General features: G+C 37.7%; 1 protein-coding gene across 6 annotated transcripts in view; it reads left to right on the plus strand.

The window, feature by feature from the left end:
• The window catches only part of LOC139953751 (histone deacetylase 6-like), a 63,624-nt gene that overhangs the window by 24,450 nt on the left and 18,145 nt on the right, over positions 1 to 21,029 (plus strand). For 5 of the 6 annotated variants that reach the window (XM_071953337.1, XM_071953321.1, XM_071953312.1 and 2 more), the window contains 13 exons: positions 393 to 440; positions 1,050 to 1,188; positions 2,859 to 2,899; positions 3,722 to 3,818; positions 4,815 to 4,886; positions 5,907 to 5,932; positions 8,510 to 8,614; positions 10,905 to 11,100; positions 11,637 to 11,702; positions 12,014 to 12,073; positions 12,967 to 13,056; positions 14,631 to 14,802; positions 15,436 to 15,502. In XM_071953337.1, coding sequence (XP_071809438.1) covers positions 393 to 440; positions 1,050 to 1,188; positions 2,859 to 2,899; positions 3,722 to 3,818; positions 4,815 to 4,886; positions 5,907 to 5,932; positions 8,510 to 8,614; positions 10,905 to 11,100; positions 11,637 to 11,702; positions 12,014 to 12,073; positions 12,967 to 13,056; positions 14,631 to 14,802; positions 15,436 to 15,502 — 1,179 coding nt within the window. The remainder of the gene's footprint in view (positions 1 to 392; positions 441 to 1,049; positions 1,189 to 2,858; positions 2,900 to 3,721; positions 3,819 to 4,814; positions 4,887 to 5,906; positions 5,933 to 8,509; positions 8,615 to 10,904; positions 11,101 to 11,636; positions 11,703 to 12,013; positions 12,074 to 12,966; positions 13,057 to 14,630; positions 14,803 to 15,435; positions 15,503 to 21,029) is intronic. The other variant, XM_071953344.1, reaches the window with a different exon arrangement.

A 21,029-nucleotide genomic window follows, 5' to 3' on the forward strand; every position in this document is an offset into this window, starting at 1 on the left:
TAAACATATAAATCGTTACAAACAATTACTAACAAAACTGTTTTATTGTTTGTAAGCATATACTCTTATGTTTGAAAGAAAAAAAATTCTATTTCCAGGTGACTTTAAACAGAAATTTTACGAACCTGAATTCTTTGCTCTTTTCTGCATATGGCATTGCAAATAGTTTTTATTTAGAAGCTGTTGAATTTTTTGACATGTCAATTTCTCTTTAGGGTGGATAGAAATAAACTGTAAAATAGCTTAATTGAGAGCGCCAGTACGTTTATCCGGAGGTTGTTGGTTCAGGTCCCACTCCAGTCAATTTGTCTTTATTCAAACCCAAATTTTTTAAAATTAAATTAAATAAGTTGATCTGAAGTTTGTTATCTGTTTTTTTGTTTTTCTTACAGGACCTGTCTCGTATATGATGAGGAAATGATGAGGCATAAGACAGCTTTGTAAGTTTTCTACTTGTACTTTGGTAAAGATTACACTACTGTTCTACACAAGACGAACCATTATGCATTTGATTTATAGTGTGTAACATATGTTTCTGTAAGTACAGCATTTCACAGGACCACTGTGACCAATGACTCAAGTTATCCTGCTATACCTAAAGAAATTTCACTGCATTCCCCTCGCTTTTCCAAGTGCACACTATCCTCTTTATAGCTTAATAATAATAGTAGTAAGCCAGACTTGTGATACACAAAACTGAAGGAAGTATGATATGCTGTACAAAAGTTGAAAATGACCATACCCCTTTCAAGAGCAAGTTCAAGGTCTTGGTGCCAACTGAAATCAAGCTTTCTACAAATTGTGCAAGTGTGGTGCGTATTGAGACAGTTTTTAGGATCTGGGTTTTCATGAGCAGTGTCTTTTGGTTGGCTATTCCTTAGGGTATGCCCATTTGTCGGGAGAAGACGGGGTTTAGTGCTCATAGTGTGAAAAGAGTTATAGTTTATCATTCAAAACATCAGTGGATGGTATGGTCAGACGGGTGGAGGGTAGTGTTCTTTTCTGTAGTAAAGAAGGTATGCTTACTACACACTGATGTATTTCTGTAGACCATGGCAACTAACAACCATTCTAGTGACTGGTTCTGTCAACTTTTTCAGCCAACACCCGGAGAGACCAGACAGAATAGCCAGGATTTTTTCAAAACACAAAGAATTGGGCCTTGTCCAAAGGTGTCTCAGAGTTGAGGTTTGTGCTTACAATATTATTTTCTATGATGCAAGAAAAGTGTTTGAAATGTTGTTGTGCAGGTACTGGTAGATTTAACTGTTTTTTCTTGTTAGTGTTGGCAAAGTTTCATTTTTAACAGAACCTTTTTAAAGACACTACTGGTAATTGTCAAAGACCAGTGTTCTCACTTGGTGTATCTCAACATACGCATAAAATAACAAACCTGTGAAAATTTGAGCTTAATCGGTCGTCGAAGTTGTGAGATAATAATAAAAAAAAAATTAAAAAACCTTGTCACACGAAGTTGTGTGCTTTCAGATGCTTGATTTCTAGACCTCAAATTCTAAATCTGAGGTCTTGAAATCAAATTCGTGGAAAATTACTTCTTTCTCGAAAACTATGCTACTTCAGAGGGAGCCGTTTTTCACAATGTTTTATACTGCTAACAGCTCCTCATTACTCGTAACAAAATAAGTTTTTATGCGTACATTATTTTGAGTTTTTACCAATAGTGTCCACTGCCTTTAAAGGTAGGGTCATACTTTGCTAATGATCCCGAAATGTTTATCCAGAAGCCAACTTGTTATGAAAGATAAAATTGTTTTGACTAAATTGCCCCCGTTTTTTAAAGAAATCAATACAAGTATGTTGAAAAAAATGTGCATCTCTGAAGACCGCCAGCAGGCATCTTTTGGAAATTTCCATGGTGTGTGTTTGAATGCTAACCTCCATCTGGCCAGAAATGTGGTTGTTGGTACCTGCTGTCACCTCGCTATACTAAGATGAAGTAAAAGTTCTTGATGAAAATTACTGTGAAGTTTTTGGTCGTTTCTCAATAAGAAGGCAATTTTTTTTAACTGAAACTTTCAAATTAATGTGGTTTTTGTTGTATCTTTCTTGATAATTTTGCCCATAAATAAACACTTCATTGGCAAAACCAAACAATGATCCTACCTTTACAACTTTCAAAATGATTGATTTTCTTTGCTGTGTGTCTTGAGCCCTTTTTGAAACAACGACTTTGGTTTTGGTTCCATCTTAGGGCTCTGTCCAATACACTTTTATCATGGTGCAGCCATCTTGAATTTCTCCCATTGATATCAATGTTACCAAACCGACGCTGAAAGAACAAAATAGTCTGGCTCCTCTTCGCAAAATTATTATAGCATTCATTATTGTTATTCGGTACGAGGAACATGACCAAGATGGAGGCAGCATAATAAAGGCTCATATTGTTTGAAGCAGAGCCTTAGCCAGATCCTTAGCAAGAACTGAACTCTAAACTGTAGTTTCAAAAAGCGCAAGAAATTAAGAACCTTTGTTGTATTTATATCTTTTTATTTTGCTGTGAAATGCTTGAGTTTAACTTTTTCTTTTTAATCAAATTGAAGTTTTTAACTTTTCATTTGAAATTGATGATGCAGTCATTAGTAAATGTGACTGATCACAGAAAGAGTGTCTGTATAAAGGGAAGAACAAATGGGGCTATAGAGTGCAAAGAGCTAGCAGTCACATTTTCTTACACAGTTGGTATTTGCTCTTCTTTTCTGCCGTTAAAGAGATCAATAGATATCACAATATACCATTGCTGTGTTTTTGCATCTTTTTTTTCTTTTCTTTTTCTTGCATCTTACCCGGAAAAATGGTAAAACAAGAAGTTAATTGTTAGTTTCCTAATTTTCTTACAGTCAAGACGAGCAACTAAAAATGAACTTCACCAATGCCATAGGTAAGCCTCTATCAGGGTTAATAATGATCCCCTGGTGAATGACCATTTTGTTGAACTACCACTGTGGGCTTTGGGAGGTTGAAATAAGCCTACTCCATTTATGAAGGAATTTGTAATCAGTGCACTCACTTGCAATTCTATTCAGTAAATATTTATTTCATGATGACAGTTACACAAATAAGTACGGGTTTTTCACAATTATATTATTATGTAGGTGTGAATAATAAATTTTACATTACAAAACACAATCTTCAGAAATATCCAGAACCCTTAAATCATACAGCATACTTTGAACCATGTCTTGTAACCTTCTGTATGAAGATTCCAGTCTCGGACTTGGATCTATGGATTTTAGTCTAGGATCTCAGTGTCTTGATCTCATTTTAAGTCATGGTTTTCCACATTTTGTTCTTGGTCTTGGTCGCACCACTGTGTTCTAGCTTTCAGAAGACTTACAATGTACATCCGTTTGAGACAGGCACTCCAGAGTCGCGCCCAACCAAATTCTAAATTAAGTATTTGAAAAGTTTGATGTCTGAAACAGTTGGAGCGACTGGGCACGCTAGAAGTCGATAGATCGACTGTTGCAGTCGCTCGGAACGACTCTGGAGTGCCTTGTTTTCAGATGGCGATCTTGTCATGAGCCGAGGCAATGTAAATGCTATGTTAAGTCTGCCTGTCTGAAACAAAATTTATTTGGGTCGACCTAGAGTCTCTCCTAATCTATTTGGTTTGGCGCGACTCTCGCCCGCCTGTCTGGAACAGGTGACCTCCATAGTTGATGATGATGTGATAATTATTTGTAATTCTCTGTTTTGTTAGTGCTAAGCACATAGAGAGACTAGAAGCGATGCAGTCAAACACACCTCGAGAACTCAACAAGATGCAAGATGACTTCAAATCTATCTACCTACACCAGGTATAATGATAGCTCTTAATAATCACGGTTTCCTTTTTAACTGCTTTGTTAAAAAATAAAAATAAAAAAATACATGTAGATCAATAAGATCTTTTAAATATTTTAATCAAATCAACATGTAAACGTTTTTGCTAGTTTACTTCCTTTGTATTTGTAACAATATTGATTAATAACTAACACAAGTTTTTATGAAGTGCTTTATCACGGGCATCTCAAGGTGCTCATTATAACTTCGACGTGTTTATGCTGTGTTTTAATTACGAGACCAGGACCTGAACCCACACTCTGCTTATCAGAATTAAATATCAGTGTGCTAGACTTCTTGGTTTTCAAAACTTGTTTTAACAAGTTTAGCTGATTAAAATCAGCTCTTGTCACATTTCAGGATTGCTAAAATAAATCTTGCTGCACCAGCCTTCTCTATTTTACAATGCCTGTCTCTGTGCATGAAATTATGAAGTAAACTCGTTTACGCATGTTTTATAAAAAATACAGGTTTTTAATGAAAAATACAGGTTTATGTGTTTCAGAATACAGTTTTGTGATCCCAGAGGTTGGCATGTCTGCCTCTTAAAGATTAAATAAATAAATGAGAAAAACAAAAAGAAAGGAGAGTTAGGGGCAAGATACTTTACTATAATTGCTTCTCTTCACCCAGGGGTAAATGGGTACCTGCGAGGGAAGAGGTTGATATTGTGTATGAAAAAGCCACAAGGGCCTTATAGGCAGCTCAGGGCTGTATACTCCCCAGGGGGCTGAGAAACATTAAAAAGAGATGTTATTGGTCCTATGACCAGGGCACTAATACGGTTGTTGTGAAATGCGCTATATAAGAATTTGTTATTATTATTTGTTATTATTATTTGTTATTATTCTTCCTGGATACCTGTCGTAAAGCTTTCACTGTTTTTGTAGCATTTTACATATTTACCAATTAATTCAATTGCTTGTTTTGATTTGTTTCATGTTTGATTTGGTTTTGTGTTTTGATTGAAGAGTTCTTTTGACTGTGCACGTCTTGCCGCTGGTTCCACGCTGAATGTTGTCGACACTGTTCTCTCTGGCCAGGTAACTTCAGTCTTTGGTAGTCTATTTATACTAGCAACATGTAGATGTCTTGTATTAGTTATGTTTACTCTTGGAAATAGAAGCTGTGCATTAGCCTCGGTGCAAGATAGGGTTATGTGTCTACATTTATTTTCCTAAAAAGTTAAATAGAACATGTGTAGCTGTATAACCCTTTCTACTGATTCCAATCAAATTTTAGATTTGCAGGCATGTGAGATTTTCTCTTTCAGCTGATTTCCTCTTTTTGGGTTTTGACTTTCCTCTTTTTTTCTTCACTTTCTGTGTACAAAAGTATAGGAATAGTATCTTTTTCTCTTTTTTTTCTCGTCCAGTTTTCTCTTTTCCTCTTTTTTTCATGGATAGTTACTCACATGCATTGATTTGGAACTATGAGCCGATCTGTACAAGGAGCAGATGTCACTAAAACTTTCCAGGATTAAAAATTTAACACGATACCCAGTCCTGACTTTCACAAAACCACAAACCACAATGTGCTGGCATATCCCTTGTAAACTTGTGTACAACTACCCTCCTGAACTCTCAGCGGGATGAAACAAATTTACAGAAAGTTAAAGCAAAAAAGAAAAACCTTTTTAAGTTTTATTAGAAATTGGTGCTTGTGTTTTTATCTGTTTACCTCCTTTTCTGTGTTCTTTTTGGAATCTTTTTGTACTTCACTGCTTGTGTTACACTTTGGTTATATATACCTGCTCATGTTTGTTGAGTTGTCATTATACCTTCAAGAAAGATTCTGCTAGGGTTGACGTCAGGCCATTAACTTTTTATTTTTATCGGTGTATTGGGCATTCAACCCTTCTGCCTGTATAACCAAAATGAATAGATCTTAAGTTGTTGAAAATTCTTTACAAAAGACTTTAATCCGGAGGTCACAGGCTCAAATTCTGCATGCTCTCGTAAATTTGTCTTTGTTCAACCCAAAATAAACTAAATATTCATCCAGTCAGTTTCCCTTTTAATTTATTGGGTGATTCTTAATACTGTCTTTTATTTTGATTACAGGCAAGAAATGGAGTGGCCATTGTTCGGTAAGTGGGCTAATTATTTAATTAAAGGGATGCTGCAGTGAATTAAAATAAAACAGTTAATTTTGCTGTCATTTATTTCTGATATATGTATTGAACATCAATAAAATGTGTTTTGTTTATTCCCGACATATCTGACTTACGTAATTAGCAAATAAGTCATGCCCCCCCCCTCTGTTGTGGATTGTTACCGCCCCCTACCATCGACGTCACGTCGGGAATTCAAACATATCGTCGGCAAAAAGAGTCTGGTCCCTAACTACACGCGCCTAGGTCTATGCCACACAGTGCACACGTCTCTATGTGCACAGAGCCAGGGGGCCCGACGGCTCGGGTTACCGACATGACGTCATGTTTATGCAAATGAAGGCTCCCTTTTAGGGGCGGGGTGGGTTCCATTTTTAAAATACTTGCGCATTTAATAAAAAATTCCAAAAAATATTTCAGGTTTAAAAAGTCAAGTTTAATCGTTTAAATGAAAAAAGAAAAAAAAACTGCAGACACCCTTTAAGTCTTAGTTTAGTCTAACTAATTACATGTAACAAGTTTATACCAATGTAGGTCCTTCTGTCACTTGTATAGATCATTTGGACTGAAGCCATTCACAGCTACCGTGTGCCATTTTTTGAGTCAAATTACATATCAAGATATGTTGCATGTATAATCGCACACATGTTACATAAAAGATACTTTGGGAATCTCACTCCCAACCATTACCAAGATTTACATGGGTGATGACATCTGGGCCCGCAATTTTACAGAGCTGCTTAACAGAAAATTTTACTTAACAATTTGTTGCTAAGCAGAAATGAGTAGGAAACCAGTTAGATACTGTTCATTAGAAACCATATATTGGCTGGTACCATTTTCTGGTAAGCATAATTTTGTATTGCTCGGCCATTTTTTGGCGCTAAAGCATCTCTTTAAAACTGGATCTCGATGAATTGGGTTATTGGCTAAATATGGAAACCCTCATAAGAATTGGCCCTTTTCATGACGTGCGTGACGCCGACACAACTGCGTCTGCTTAGTGTACAACTCTATGGTGTTTGCAAACCAACAGGGTCTGTACGCATGTGTAATACGGGTCCATTCTCGGCAGTGATGGTCTCTGCACTGTACTTGTATAAGGCCACACTAAAAACACATGCACTTCCTCAAGGCATGCTCCATAAACAGATGCTATGAGTTCATTGACAAGGATGCTTTCCTATTGCACATGTTCTGGTGAGAAAAACACCTAAAGCAAGCTATTATAGCTTGGTGTGTACCCACCATGGATTTGTGCAATTTTATACCTCCATAAAAAGCTTTAAAATTAATTACATGTAGGTTGTCTTCCCGGTCTTTAATATAATTTACTTTTCGTTATTGGTAGTTTAAAAATACAACATCAGTAGGTTCTTCCTTCATGGTTTAAATGACCTTTTCCAAAAGCTAATTTGGTAAAGGCTTAAGGGTAATCAATTGGTTCATGTAGTACACCAGAGCTACCTTGTAATTAATTGGTCCATTTAATTATATTTGTTTATCAGTCACAGCAGCTAAAATGCAACCCTTATATTTATCAGAGCTACCTTGTAATTAATTTGTCCATATAATTACATTTGGTTTTTTTCAGTCACAGCAGCTAAAATGCAACCCTTAAATTTATCAGAGCTACCTTGTAATTAATTGGTCCATATAATTACATTTGTTCATCAGTCACAGCAGCTAAAATACAACCCTGATAATTTATCTGACACATGCAGTTGTGAAATTGTCAGTGTTAAAAGTAATGACTTGATTAAAAAATTTCTGAAACTTTTGACTTATGTTTGCTTCATGAAGAGTTTTCAGTCTGCTGGATCAATTTGATCTAGCCATGACTTATATAATAAGTGGTCTATTTTTACCATTCTTTAGTACAATGTTATACGAATGAACCATGTAAGCTGTGACTTGTTAAAAGAACCACAGAACCTGCAGGTATTATTTGTACACAGCTCAACAGAAGAAAACAAAAATCTTACATTTAATGGAAATTGCACGTGACTATTTGTGGCAGCTTTTGGTAACAAGTGTGACCATAATTTCCCATCTTGGTTGCCAGGAAATGCCCTGCCTCCAATTTTAAGGAACTTGAAACTTTATGATTATGCAACTTGGTCCACTTGCAGAATACACAGGCTGTGCAGCACTAACGCAAGAAATCTAGCACAGGTGGACTTTTGCATTTTCCGTATATTTTCATGCGATTGGCTGCTGGAATGCACAAGGTCGGGCTATTTGTTTTAGAAGGTGACATTGGCTCAATTTCATGAAGCTGTTCAGCTGAAAAATCTTTGCTAAGCAAAAATCAAGTCCGGCACCAGCCACATCAATATATACTAAATTTAATTGGAGCTGGTATCCTGCTTGTACTAAGCAGTACTATTCTGTGCTAAGCCAGTTTTATTAAATTGGACCCTGGTTTATTTCACTCTAATAGACAAAGATGATGTGGGGAAGCAAAGAACATTTATTTATTGCCGAAGAAAATCAAAATGAAGTAAAATAAATTGGATTTTTAACTCGCTCAATTTATTTATTTAATTGCAGGCCGCCTGGTCATCATGCGGAGTCTCACACTGCGATGGGATTTTGTTTCTTCAACACAGTAGCTATAGCAGCACGCTACGCCCAGCAGAAGCATGGACTCAAAAGGTAACTATACTATTAGCATTGATCTTTTTTTTTTTTTTTTTTGATTAACAGAACAATACAGAATGAGCCAATATACAATTGTTGCATGCTGTGACGGGGTCCTTGGCGTTTTGTACACCCGAGGGGGGAAATGGCACTCGAGGCGAAGCCGAGGGTGATATTGTTTTGTTATACCTTGTATACATGTAAATTGTTTTGTTATACCTTGGTAACATTAATATTCCTCTTCTCGAAGTTCTGTTGTAACCTTCAAACAATATTACGACGGAGTATTCATTGTTTAATAAGCAGACGAACAAGAAACAATTCCTGACTGTTCCCTCGAACCCGCGGGTGTTTCGTACATAGCGCTGTAAATCGACCAACACTGCAAACGATAAAGGTGATGTACACCTGTGTACATCACTTTTCATGTTACCCGACCCCCGAGCCATGTAACATGCGTTTTTGTTGCACGTCACGTGATTGGTTCTCGACCAATCAAACTTCACAGTTTGTTACCGAGGTACAACAAGGGTTTTTGTTGCACATCACGTGATTGGTTCTCGACCAATAAAACTTGACTCTTTGTTACCGAGGTATAACAAGTTATGTACAACAGCAGTAAAAAGGGAAGTATGCAAAGACAGGCAAATACAGAAATACATGATTGTGGTTGGTGTTTGGGATCGATTGTTAGGGTAGGGGGTCATTCTCTTGATCAGCTGTATACTATTGTCATAAAAGCTCCATTTGAATTCTTGCTTTTGACAGTTCCTTTTCCAGAAATAAGTCAATTTTTTTGATGAATTAGGCAATTTAGACACAGTAGAAATATGATGAACCCTGCTGCAGACTCTACAATAAATTATTCTTGATGATCAAACTATCAAGACAGTGTCAACTTTGCCAACCCACACAAGTGTGTGTACGCCTGCAACTGTGGACCTCCTATTGTCTCCTTTGTTTAAAATACTCATTGTTTATCCTTTGTTCGACAACAGCTCGCATTGGTTATGTACATGTTATCCAACTAAAAAAAATTGACCTTTCTCGAACCGTGGACCCTATTATCCATTTTTTGTTATAGTGTCCCGATTTGAATGTGTATACCTACTCACCTTTATCACATCTCCATAACACCTGTTCCTATTATGGTGACAATACAAGCCATCACAAATTCATCCTGTGGAGAACTCTGTGTTTATGTAAATGTGGCCCAAGCAAGTCACATTGAACTTGAACAAGACAATTAAGTTGTGGTGGTTTAACTCATTCAAAGAAGGCTGCTTGGATTAAAATGTCACCACCTGCGAGCCTTGGGGCTATTGTTGGATAGAAAAAGCAAGTAACTGAATTTGTTAGTTACACTTGCACATGTACAAAAGCTTCTGTACTTGTAAGCTGATTCATTGTCGGTCTGATATTTTTTATCTCTGATATTTTTATTCAGATCTGCACATTTTGCCTTTTGCTCTAAATAAAACATGTAGTTGTAACATCCTAAAAAATGAACCAGTTAAATTTTTTAAAGAGTGAAATCTGTCCAGTGTAGAACTTACATTCCCAGGCCTGTATGATTGGTTTCTGAAAGGCCAAGGGCACTGAGGCATTTTCTCCTAGGTAAAGGGCACCCTATGAGGAAATTGTAAATTGCAAACTTCTACTGGAGCATTTCAAGGGCACAAAGGCAATGACCAGGGGGCATGGTGGCAATTGCCTCCGTTGCCTGCGTGAAGTATCAGGCCTGCATTTTATCTATGAGAAGATTTTTGTGACAGAAGTTATGTGTTTCCTGTTGGCTTCATTTGCACACAGGATGCACCAGATAGGTTATTTTGATGTACGGCCGGAAATCAGTGGCCCATAATGAACAGGATGCAGTACATCATTTGCGTAAGCCTAATGCCAGTTAAAATTTATTTTGACATTTTTATCACTGATCATGTATTCAATTCAATTAGACTCGATTTTGAAGTTTTGAGGACTGTTAAAGTTATTCTAAGGGCCTTAATTGTCACAGGCAACAGGGAGGTAACCAACTGCAGTGCATACCACAGCACAACTTTGGTAGCACATGAGTGATTTTTCAAACAATACGATCCACAAGAATAATTATAACGTGAACCTTGAAATATGAGATTGCCTGGAACTAGTTGCATGAAAATTGCCTTGTGTGATGACTTTCAGACATTTGGAATAAAATTGGATTAAAATAAACTTCACTGAAACCTACATGTATGGTACTCCTCCTTTTAAGCTCCTCCTGCATCTGGCGTTATTATTGTTGCTTTTCTGTTTGATCTTAAAGGGTGTTGATCCTTGACTGGGACGTCCACCATGGTAATGGTACCCAGCACATGTTCGAAAACGACCCCAGCGTTCTGTATGTGTCGTTGCATCGCTATGAGAATGGTTTGTTCTTCCCTAGTTCTCCGGATGCCGGACCGGATATGGCTGGTGAGGGAGCCGGTGAGGGGTTCAACGTCAATATTGGATGGAATGTGGTGAGTCTCTGTGTCACGCTAATTATGTGTAGTAAGTTTGGTATAGACCGAATGTATTGATGTCAACCCACCGCCATCTTAAGCCCAGTTCATACTTCATTTGAAGTAAATCTTGACCCATTCTTGGTTTGAGTCAGGTTAACCTTAAGGTGCGTTCGATTAGCTTCCCCAGGTCGACCTTGGTCTGCCCCCGGTATGTTAAAATAGCTTTTACTTTATTCCAGGCGCTCAGTTAAGTCAGCCCCCAGTGCCCTGCTTGTGGAACAGTTCACTTGGGGCTGGCCCGAGGTGCATGACGTCACTATGAGATTGCGAGTGTGATCGTTTGATTAGCTCATGTCAGGGGCACAACCAAATGAGCACAGTGGGGTCGACACGGGGAAGCTAATTGAATGCACTCACAGTTAACCATGGTGCACACTCAGACTTGCTCAAAATTTACTATAGTTTAGTCTAGTGGACTCTAGTTACCTGCCCTTACTTGTTCATTAGTGTGAAAGGTTCAATATTTGAATATTATGTGTTGTTGTTTGTAGGAAGTAATGGGAGATGCAGAATACCTAGCTGCCTTTATGCAAGTTGTCATGCCGATAGCATATGAGGTGAGTCAGCTTTCTATAGAATATTTTGATTGTTACAGTAAATTTTTAAGATAAACCTGCCGCTTCCCAGGTTGTAACCCTGAACAAAGACATTGACATAATAGAGAGACAACCAACATAGGGGTAGATAAATCAGCTGGTAGAGCTCTGCCTTGGACTGGAGGTTGCTGTTTTAAATCTCACTCTTATAACTTGTTTAAATTTTGTCTTTGTTCAACCCTAAATCAAACAATATTTAGTTATACTGGAAAATCTTAGTGCATTTTGGAATTAATTTATTTAGTAACTAAATTCCTTTGTTTCCCCCTTAGTTCTGTCCTGACTTGGTGTTGGTGTCTGCTGGTTTTGATGCGGCGTATGGTGATCCACTGGTGAGTTTTGGTCATTAATCGTTAACAGCATCAGAGGCAAGATTCAGCCATGGTAGGATCAAAAACTTTCTTTAGCTAGGCCTTCTGATGGAAGCTTGGGTCTTTTGGAAATAACAAGGATGCCACCATGGCTAGATCAAATGTTTGACCTTTCTTCATTTGGACCAACTCTTCAATACTTGGGTAGACTTGATTAGGGCACAATTTCATAAAGCCTGTTTGCACAAAAATGTGGTAAGTACAGGGAAGTATTGCGTAGCTAAAAAACGTTTACCAGTCAAATTACATTGTGTTTGAATTGTTGTGACTGGTGCCCCAGCTTATTTGTCGCTTAGCAGAGAAATTTTCTCAAGCAGATTTCTGCTAAACAACATTATGATTTTAGGCCCAGGTCTGAATGTATTCATACATGTATAGACATTTTCCCACTATCCACTATTTTGATGATTAAAGGCAGATGACACTATTGGTAATTGTCAAAGACCACCCTTTACAGTTGGTGTATCTCAACATATGCATAAAATAACAAACCTGTGAAAATTTGAGCTCAATCGTTCATCGAACTTGCGAGATAGGAGTGAAAGAAAAAAACACCCTTGTCACACGAATTTGTGTGCGTTTAGACGGTTGATTTCGAGACCTCAAGTTCTAAATCTGAGGTCTCGAAATCAAATTCGTGGAAAATTACTTCTTTCTCGAAAACTATGGCACTTTAGAGGGAGCCATTTCTCACAATGTTTTATACCATCAACCTCTCCCCATTACTTGTTACCAAGTTAGGTTTTATGCTAATAATTATTTTGAGTAATTACCATTAGTGTCTACTGCCTTTAAATATAGAATAGTGTTAATTATTGTTCTTTGTTTTCATTGTAATATGTTTTGTATTGCAGGGAGGATACAAGGTAACACCAGAGGGCTATGCCCATATGACACACATGCTGTGTAATCTCGCAAAAGGAAAGGTTATCGTTGTTCTAGAGGTAAGAAATATTTGATATTGTGTACAGCCTGGTTCATACTTCGTATGAATGCAAATGCAACACGATATTTGACGCCACAAATTTGCAACAAATAATTTGCAACAGTTGAATTGGGTTCAATTGTGCGAGACATTCGCTGCAAAAACAGCCATATGCTGTCAAGATTCACTTTGCAATCACTTTCACAGGTCCATGAACCAGGCTTAAGTATTATCCCCTCCCCTCCTTATAGTATTTGTTTCCATCGTTTCCTTTTGCTTATCTTCCTTCCATTTCATCATCCCTTCTACCGTTGCCTTCTCTGCCTGACAAGCGCCTTACAAGTGTTTGAATGCTTTTAACAATGGTGTGTTCAAAGCAACCTTTCGAGAGCCAGTCAGTGTTAATCTTCAGTGCTTTCCTTGAAGGGGTTAGTGGTGAGAGTGATCGATGTGTATCGAGCTGCCCATGGTCGGGAGCCTGCCTGTGCTCATTCAAACATGAGGCATCCTTTTAAGCTACTTTCAATAAGCCATTTTGAGATATGGCAGACACAATACTACAACACTTGAAAGGTTTGGGTAAATTTGTCTGAATACACCCAAAACCAAACGGTGCACTGCTATCCATCCGCTACACCTCAAAAAGGCTAATGGCTGTGGCTGCCATGCTCTTTTTGACAGCATTGCCAGCTTGCAAAGATTCTTCATACAAATCATCCATCCTTCCCCCCCCCCCAGGTCCCCCAAAAACCAATAGTGTCTTTGGGAAAACATGAAAAAGATTTGACATTTTTTCACAATGTAGTTTTGTATAAATTTTATGAAAATCAGTATACTCTGTATACTCGGACCAAACCGGCTCTTTTCAGAGCCAAAACCATAGAGATTTAATACCGTTTGATGGTTGTTCCTGCAAGTTCTCTATTATTTATAGTTTATTCATAAATACCTCAGACAGTTTCGCTATTCCTATTGGTGGAGAGCGCGTCACGTGGGGGTGTTTAAACTGTGATAATGACCAGTGTTTATAACCGATTGTGAGCGGAGACTCCGCGCTAGTCTTGATGCAAGACGTTTCTGGTAACGGGCGATGCAGGCGCTGTCGGTGAGTTGGCCGCGCTGTGTGTAAAAGGAAAACCAGGAAATATGCACCAAGACTATACGTGGATGTGCACGAACGGAACTGGAAAACACACGCGTACGGACGTCGTACATATGCATGTAACATGTATCACTGAACGGAACATACCATGGAGGTGGAAACAAACAGAGCTCAGCACTCGGAAACCGATAAGTTTTAAAGAGTTTCTTACTTTATTACGCCTTTTAACCAAAAAGGTATTTATGAATGGGAATCAAAGTGTGTTGAATCGGTTTTCAACTAGTGGTTTAAACCCGCCGAGGCCTGGTTCTTGATAACTTACCTTGACTTCGTCTCGGTTATCAAGAACCAGGCCTCGTTGGGATTAAACTACTAGTTGAAAACTTCTTCACCACACATTGATTCCCTTATTCAAATATACGTTACTAAACATTGCTAAGATTTTGATGACTTGTTGTATTGATATTTTTGTCTTTCTGTTGTATGGACAGGGTGGATACAATCTAAACTCTATATCCCAATCCATGGCTATGTGTACAAGGATCCTTCTTGGTGATCCCTGCCCGGCCATCGACCCAGGGCTCCCTAGTCACAATGCTGTCAAATCTATTTTGGAAACCCTTCATGTTCATCGGAAATACTGGAAGAGCCTGAAATATCAAGGTGACTTTTTAAGTTTTTTGGATTTTATCTTGTCTTCTAAGGGAGCATCAGGCATGATATTCTTACAATTTTTTTTACCACCTTGGTAAAGATCTGAAAAACTTTGATTGAATAGACCCATTGCATATGAAGTCACACTCTCAAGAAGGAGGCAGACCATTGAACAATAGCTGTTCTCTGTGCATAAAAATGGGGAGCAAGGAGAGCTATATTGATTTCTTCAAAACAGCATGCGCCTTCGAACAAGTACGCGTCATTTTGGGTGTCAACTCTTTTTTTTGTGCATGTTTGTATCTGATTTGGACACCCAAAATGACACCCAGGATAGGCACATGTGAGTTCACTGCTTGTATTGCAGGGGGTCTATATCCTATATTTACAAAGACATGTAGAAACCTCAGCTGGAATCCAGGAAGATTGTGGGGTTACAATAATAGTAATAATAGTAATAATACACAGCTTTTATATAGCGCTTCACACTAAATAGTCTCAAAACGCTTAACAAGAAAGAAAGAAACAAAAATATATGTAATCCTAAGGTTTATTTTATTTAAAAGAATACTTTTCATTCAGTGTGTATTTATAAACTAAAGAACCTATGGCTGAGATTGAATGCACATCATTTTGTTTCAGTTAACCTACCAAGTCTACCTCCCTGTGAACCAGTTGAAGTGACGAGCACAAAATCTGAGACCAAGTGGTGAGCCAAAACGATTTTCATTTTAATCTTTTATTTCCATTGCTGTCTTCTGTCTCCATATTTCAGGTATTTTGCTGGGTCAGAATTTGTGCCCAAATACTGGGCTGCTTTTCATAATTACTTCTTAATTTACCTTGGTCTTTATGCCTCGAAGATAAGTCATTTTCCTGTATTTGCTTTCATTCCTTTTATTCAGAGTTTGTTCCCAAATACTGGACTGGTTTTTGTAATTACTGATTTACCTTGTCACTTAATTTGGCTGAAGAAAAAGCTTTTTTCCTGTTTTCGTTTTTCTTTTTTTAATGGTAACATAAAATAAAAAATGTTATCTAGGATGATAAACAAGAATTTGTTCTCAAGGGTAGACATGCGTATCATTCACATAATTATTCTATTGAAATTCACAAAGACTGCCGCTCATCTTTTTAACTTCCCAGTTGTTGAAAAGACGTAAAGTTGAGATAAAAAATCCAGTGTAACCCAAGAATTACATCGAATTTAATAAAACACTAACTACCAGAACGTCTGATCCTGTACAATTTCTTAATACCAAGTAAGCTTTCTCTTTAGAGCATTGTTAATCTTTCCTGATGAACAATTATTCTATAGCCCTAGGGGAGCTGCAAAGCAGTGGCCTACATTATCATTAACGGACAATGAGATGGTATATAGGGTTATCATACTAACCAGACAATTCATTTTTTGCTCTGTTTTTTAAAAATCTCATTTGGGGTTGAATTGCAGCAATGGCATTATAATCGCTGTCTGGTAAATGCCATTACTGCAATGCAAACTGGATGAATAGGGCCTACCAATTTGGCTCAGATTGTTTTTGTATATGACTAAGTCTACACATTCTTTGGCCGTGTGTGGTTTTACACGGCCAGATGGTCAGCTTTCAATTTGTTTTGACGTGGATTTTTTCAAAAGGGCTGTTTTTTATCAATAATGCTAAATTTATGAAAAAACTACAAAATGTTGCCGGAAAACCAAGACAAATCAACTTGCTACTGGGCTGAAGTTCGTAATGAAGCACAGTTTAATACCCAAACAAAAATGGGAATTTTTTAGTGACATTGTAATGATTTCAATCTGTGTCTTGAGTTGTTCAAAAACAATTAAATGGTATTAATTGATTAAACATGTTTAAATTCTCATGAAAAAGGGCTTTAAATTCAACTAGATTACCTTTGCTTTCAAAAATAGTAGTCATTTATGGCAATGAAAAGCATGTATTTATACAAATAAAGTATAACTACACTAGTACACAGACATTTAGCTATTATTACCATTTGCAGTCAGAATGGTTGTACATGAGAAATACAGGCAGAGCCTAGAGAAGTCAATAGAAATAATCTAAAAATATGGCTAAAAGCTTTAAGCTACTTAAGTTGCTTATACACTGAATGTTATTCAAAGAGTAAACTAAACATGCAGCCTCTTTGTGTTTTGATTATGTATAGTTGGGTGCGTCTTTGTTTCTCTCAATTTGTGGTGTGCTGTGGCTGAGCGATTAAGAGCACCTGACTCAAGCTTTGGGGTTTATTGTCAGCTGAGTGGGAGTCATGGGATGGTCAAGACACTGGTGTCCTTGAGCATGACTCCCACTCAACTTTACCATACAATTGCTTTATCCTCCGGATGGGGCATTTAGCAGTTGGTTCACCAAACTCATCTTTACTTGGGATTAATCTTAGGACTTAAGACGAGTTAAGTTCCCTATCCGAAGACGTAGGATGCATTAAACCCATCCTAAGTTAGGATGGGTTACTCATCATAACTCGAGATGGGATTAATCCTAGTGTTTCGTGAAATCAGCTGCAGAACACTTATCATGGAAGAGTAGGCCTAGGGGTTAACCATGGTGCTTCTGGTTCACATACCAAACGCCCTTGTTTACAGGTTTCATCAGGCTTGCAAGCTTTTCAATTAGACATCCTTGGTTTCATTCCCAGTAAAAAAAGGTTTGTTTCATCTAAAAGTTTAATTTGTATACTGCTCAGTGGAATGACTCTTGAGCAGTTTATTAAATTATAAGAATGGGTCATGCACATGACACCTCATAATTCCTATTTATAAGGCGCTTTTTTCCCTTTGGTGTCAAAACCCCTTTTTTTTTTTTACAACTGATAAAGACCCATTTCCATCCTTATTGTAAGGAGATGCTGTCCTATCTACAGCCAATCATGTCAACAAAAATAGAAAAAAAAACAGCTTTCTTAATGATAATTATGGGACTTATTATTCCAGCCAAATGGATGGGACACTGCCACTCAGTACACCTCTGAGTACACCCCCAGACGATATTGTTACAAAGTTGTCTTTCTTCAATCCCAGAATCATAATCTGTGATAGCCTGTATTAAACAAATGGTTCTGTTTAATTATTTTTGCATTTTGACCAGATGATCACTTTAAAATATAAGTGCAAAACCAGTTATATATACCCAAGAAATGAAAAACAAAACATTCCAAAACACAAAACGGAATGTTACCTTAGTAATAGTCAGTTTACAAGTCTATTTATTGTTTTGTTTATTTGCCGACCCAGTCCTACTATATATTTACACTGAATAATTAAATCTTAAAGACTAAATTTAACCTTGAAAAAAAAATAATAATAATGAACATGAATGCATCGTGACTATCACACATGATTGGAAACTGACTGAAGGCCATGTATTTCACGCATTGATTCTTAATGGGCATCAACATTCAATGTAGACAACACCATTGATGTAAAACGGTATAGGGCGGACCTCAAGTTAATTAAATATCAGAACAAATTAATGAAATTTGATGGGTTAAAGTTTCTGCAATAAAGTGCGGTAGTCGTAGACATTCCGGTTTTTAGTTTTAATTCCCGATCCCACTAAAAAATATACCTTAAAAATAAACACCAGAATTTGAGTTAATATTTATCAGAACAGAAGACATTTTGAAGTTGTCCCTGTTCGGTTGCAAACTGTATAAGGTAGGAGAAGATTCTTAATCATTTTCATATAAAACACCCAATATCAAAGGGAGGGTATACTTTTGGTAAATTGTCAAAGACCAGTATCGTCACTTGGTGTATCAATTGATGTAGAATTCCAAACATATTCATTAATTACCAAACCTTTTAACATTTGGGCTCAATTGATCATCGAAATTGCAAGAAAACAAAATAAAAGAGAGCAAATAAACACCCTCCATGCCGGAAGTCTTTTGGGTGAAACAATACCACTTTCTCTTACATTACATTACATTACTTTAAAACAATACCACTTTCTCTGACATTACATTACTTTAAAGGGGCCGTTTCTAACCATGTTTTATATATCAACAGTTTTCCAGTGGCCATACCAAGTAAGTTTTTTATCGTGTTTAACTTGTGGAGTAATTACCAAATTAAGTGTCCACTGCCTTTAAACCCAGTTTGATCTCTGTCTGTTCATTGTGTAAAGTCAGTTGTGTTTCAACCACCAATCGGGGAGCCCTGTCCATACCCTTTTATCATGCTGTCAGTCACTTATTTCTTGGTTCTGTCTCCTTGTCTGCGGTCAGTTTATAGTGTCAGAGTACTTTGTTGGTTTGAATTCAAGTTCAGGGTTTTTGTGTGCATTAAAAACAATTCATGTTCGATACTTCGTTCTTGTAGGCGCGCGGCAGTTTTTACTTGTTATACTGCTGTAAGAGGGAAGGGGGGCACCAAGGCAATGACCAAGGCATGGTGTCGTTGCCTTCTTGAATGTGTGTATACCCATCAAGTGTATACAGCAACACATTTCCAGGTGTGTGTGTGTAAAGAGTAATTGTACTATGTTTGCAATAAGATACAAACCATACAACTCAACAAGCCTTTTTTTACAGTGATTAATTGTTTGAATATTTACCAATCTATCACCCACCTTCAAACGTATAGGGCTTATTGTACACATGGTATATGTAAAAAATAATTGATGAGATCCCTTTTTAAGCATGTAACAAACAACAAAATCAATTTAAAATCAATTTAAAATCCAATTTATCTCAATGCAATCCGTAACCGCATAAAAGTGTCAGGTTTGACGTGACAAGGCAAGAGATCTGCCCGTACACATAAAAGGGTTACACACATGCCAGAAGCAATGTTTTGAGTAGCCTTCTGTTCTGTAAGTAAGATAAGAACCCTCAACCGAGATTGAAAACGCCATCCGCCGCTGAGTGTTTTTCAGCAAATGCAATTTTAGTATCTGGAGGATCAGATTGAAGACATTGTAATATGTTTTTACTCACTTTAGGCATAATCCTTGAAGGCGCTGCACTGCAAAAACTAGGGTGTTAGATTTATCACCATGGTGCTGTGGATCCCCTATAAAAGAATCAGAACTTACACCATCATATCGGCAGGCACACATACGTTTGTGTTATTTTAAAACGCAATGGTGTCACTTTTAATTTCCCGATTTTTGCAGTTTGTTAGGCTGGGGCGTTATCTTCTGTGTAATGGGTGGGTTCGATAAGCGTCCCTGGGTCGACCCCGCAGTGCTCATTCGGGTGAGCACCTGACAAGAGCTAATTGAACGATCACACTCGCCCTCTCGTGGTGACGGCATGCACCTCAGGTCACCCCCAAGTGACCCACTCCACAAGCAGTGCACTGGGGGCTGACCCGGGTGAGCCCCGTTAGAGCTATTCGAACGTAGGGGAAGACCGGGGTCGACCCAGGGAAGCTAAACGAACGCACCCATGATATGATCTTAACGTTGTAACACAAAACAATGTGCAGAGAAATACATAAACTTCTTGGTCAGACTTTGGTCAGATGACCCGGAATAATATGTGTCAAAAACGCCCATAATTGACGACTTTGTTTTCGAGCTGAACATCCACTTGTTAGACCATTTTCTGGGTCAGTCATACTCGGTCCAAATTTATAAAATATGTTGATTAGTTTGTTTGACGATCGTGTGGTTCCTTATAGTCGGGAATTAGTATTACCACTCACGCAACTTTTCGGCCGATCAGTTGATTTTTTCATTTGGTTTCTCAGCTGCGTGATTGAAAGTTGATCACCAGTACAAAGTCCTGTGCCGGGACATTTACCTCTTTTAGCTGTTGCCAATATACAGTTGCAAACTTGTTCCACCGTGTTTTAACCTATGCGATGTGGTTAAATTACGAGAAAACCTACGTGTGTGCCCCCCCCCCCCGAAAAAGGTCCACGCACACGCTTATTGTAGATTGTTTTAAAGAAATGTTATTTTTGTGTTTATGTAGAGGGAACATCTTTTTTTGATGACAGTTTGTTGACTTGTGCCTCTACCTGGATGGCCTGTGCTCGTTTGAAATGTATTGTCCGAAGAATAAAAAAAATAAAAAAATAAAAAATGTATAGGGTCATTGTTTTTTCAATGTTATGCTGATTTAGTGAAGGTTTCAGCTGAATGTAGTGTTTAATTGAGAGAGCAAAGAACTGTCACCGTATTTCTTTTATCAAGAATGTCGAATCCATCAACGTTTAGCTAGGCGAAGCGGGCACCAACCGCACCACAAACGGGCACAAA

This window comes from Asterias amurensis, chromosome 2 (assembly GCF_032118995.1).
Source record: "Asterias amurensis chromosome 2, ASM3211899v1".
NCBI lineage: Eukaryota > Metazoa > Echinodermata > Asteroidea > Forcipulatida > Asteriidae > Asterias > Asterias amurensis.